The 3,082-nt window shown below is 35.3% G+C and overlaps 1 protein-coding gene across 1 annotated transcript in view; it reads left to right on the top strand.

Annotated features, from left to right (window-relative positions):
* The window catches only part of LOC107658012 (phospholipid-transporting ATPase 11C-like), a 68,038-nt gene that overhangs the window by 37,478 nt on the left and 27,478 nt on the right, over positions 1–3,082 (top strand). Inside the window, exon 3 of the mRNA XM_016446388.1 lies at positions 837–926. Coding sequence (XP_016301874.1) covers positions 837–926 — 90 coding nt within the window. The remainder of the gene's footprint in view (positions 1–836; positions 927–3,082) is intronic.

Below are 3,082 nucleotides of genomic sequence, written 5' to 3'. Positions count from 1 at the left end.
GTGTGTGTGTGTGTGTGTGTGTGTGTGTGTGTGTGTGTATATATATAATTAATATACTAACTTTATTTAAAATGGTAAAGTCACTGCATCAAAATATAAAACACTTTCCTGTTTGTATTAGATTCAGCCTTATTTGATGTTAACTGTCATTCGTGAGCTAGTGCGCTTCTGCTGTTGTTCATTTCCTAAAAGAGTGCTGAATAAATAGCGAGCCACTGCCAAACGGATCATGTGGCAGGTTCCCCTTTCTGGGGTTTGCCGAACAAAGGCGATAAGTCGCTAATCCAAATCAATGTAATACCTGCTGGCCCAGAGAGCTGCTGCCCGGTCACACACATCAGAGAGCTCCGGAGCTATTGAAGTTGTCTCGGCTCCCTCTCCAAGAAAAGCACAAACACAGGAGCTGATGAATATTGAATACATTTAATCCTTCCTCCCACTTTTCATTAGGATGTGGGTTTAGACTCACATTGCTGTAAATGAATACGAATAGTTCACTTAAAAATACAAAATTCTGTATATTTTGAAGAAAGTCCATTCTGTTCATATAATGAAAATGAATTGAAACTGTGACTGACAAGCTTCAGAGATGACAAAAAAGCACCTTAAAAGTAATTGACAACTTGTGTGCTATATCACGAGTCTACTGAAGTCATTTAATAGCTTTTTGTGAAGTGAGTATAAACAATGACACAATTTCCATTTTTGGATGAACTATCCCTTTAAAACCCTTTTTACAACTTTAAATAAAGTAATTGACAGCTTGTTGGTTTTTAGCTTGTTCCTGTTTAACACTTTTTTTTTGTTGTTGTTGTTTTGTTTTCTCACTTTCTCAGTACACAGTGTGGAACTTCCTGCCAAAGAACCTATTCGAGCAGTTTAGAAGAATTGCTAATTTTTACTTCCTCATCATATTCTTGGTGCAGGTAAGTGAGTGCATTTTATCAATCATAATCGTTTGCCATTCCCAGAGAGACAAACTGTGTGTGTGTGTGAGGATACAAGTGTGTTTATGTGTGACTCATAGCCTGGCTGGTTCTGCCCCGTGCTGATCTGATGTCATTGGACCTGTGATGATAATGGCAGAGTGAGACGGGGAAGCCTCTGCTCCGCTCCATAAAAGCACATGAAGGCAACCTTAGTTAAACTAGCGAGTGGAACCGTGTAAACAGCTGATGCCATTTAGACAAGTGTGTGTATTTAATAAAGGGTAATGGTGGATTGCTGAAGAGCATGTGGTCTTGTTGGTGTCAGGTACATGAGGAGTGAGAATTGAAAGGCACGATTTGACACCTGACTCGGCAGCGTTTTTTTTCTTTTTTTTTTTTTTAATGTGTGAGATTGAGGCTAATGATTTCTTTGGTTATGATTGTGTCCAAACCTGCAAATGCTGCAATCTCAGGCAGTATATGAGGTTAAGGCAGCATCAAGGCAATACTGTTCAAAGGTTTGGGCTGAGTATGAATTTTAATAGTTTTGAAAGAAGTCTCTTATGCTCACCAAGGCTACATCTATTTAATTTAACAATACAGTAAAATTAACTGTTTTATTAAAATTAACATCAGTTATTGCAATTAAAAATAACTGTTTTATATTTTAATATATTTCAAAATGTAATTTATTCCTGTGATGGCAAAGCTAAATTTTCAGCATCATTACTCCAGTCTTCAGTTTCACATGATCCTTCAGAAATCATTCTAATATGCTGATTTGCTGCTCAAAACTTTTTCTTATTATTATCAATGTTGAAAAAACAGTCGTGCTGCTTAATGTTTTTGTAAAATCCATGAAATATATTTTTAGGGTTCTTTGAGTAGAAAGTTCAAAAGAACAGCATTTATTTAAAATAGAAATCTTTTGTAACATTATAACGGTTTAATGTCACTTTGGATCAATTTAATGCATCTTTGCTAAATAAAAGTATTGTTTTCTTTCAAAAAAATTTTTACTGACCCCAAACTTGAATGTGATAAGATTGGACTATGCACTGCAAAATGCAACGTTTGACCATTTTTGCTCGCTGCCTATGCAAAAACAATCTGACAGTATAGGCTTATTCTCAAATGCGTGAACGTATAAGCCAGTTCTTGTGGGAAGATTTGCCTAACACCGCCCAAATGTTCATGCAAAGAAAGAAGGCGTAACTTTGCTTCTCGCTGTAGTATTGTAGTTGCCTCCACCGCCATGTTGTGGAGACGCTGTGTTTCGTTGTGAAAGTGAAAATACTTTGTTTGGCCTTCTAAAAGAGGACACAACTAGAAATCAGTGGTTAAGTTGTATTTACAACACTGTTCCAGAACAGTTCAACCCAAATATTCAGATGTGTGCAACGCATTTTATGGAGGACTTTTTCCTGAACCTGGGAGAGTAGCCTACAATGCCTGCTGTTCTGACTCACAGCCTGTAAATTAGGGCTGTGCGATTTGGGGGAAAATATCAAATTGCGATTTTTTTTTTTGACAGATATTGCGATTTGATTTGCGATTTTAAATTTGCAAAGTCAAGCTTCAGCTCAATATTGCCAATAATGTGCAGCACAGTATGGGTATCATTACCCTGCTGAAAAAAACAATAGAAACCATCACAGAAATTCTTATAGTTTCCATTAAACCATTACAAAATTCCTTTATGTTTTGGGCATTATTCCAATAGGAATTACTGTTGTTCTATTGATTGCCATCTGCCAGATTACATCCCACCAATAGAATCCATCAAATAGACACCATTATAGTTTACATTAAAACCAAACAAATTCCCATTATAACCCTGAAATCCATTAAATATTTTGTGTTTTGGGAGGGGTTCTGTTGTTTTTTTTTCTTCAGCAGGCAAGATTATATTGGCATAACTACTTTTAAAGAATTAACTTAATTACTGAATTTCACAGAAAATATTTTATTTATTTAATAGTTTATTTTTTATAAATAAAGAACTGTATTTCTTAAGTCAATTATTAAAGTATTACATATGTTACATAGGCTGATTTATTCATTTTAAGTATTTGGGATTTTAAGAGCAAGTGGAAAATGTTTCATTTCATCCAAGTGAAATTAGCAAGCAGTTAGACTGAATTTACATTCGT

This window comes from Sinocyclocheilus anshuiensis, unplaced genomic scaffold (assembly GCF_001515605.1).
Source record: "Sinocyclocheilus anshuiensis isolate Anshui unplaced genomic scaffold, SAMN03320099.WGS_v1.1 scaffold227, whole genome shotgun sequence".
NCBI lineage: Eukaryota > Metazoa > Chordata > Actinopteri > Cypriniformes > Cyprinidae > Sinocyclocheilus > Sinocyclocheilus anshuiensis.
This window is presented reverse-complemented; position numbering and strand designations above follow the sequence as displayed.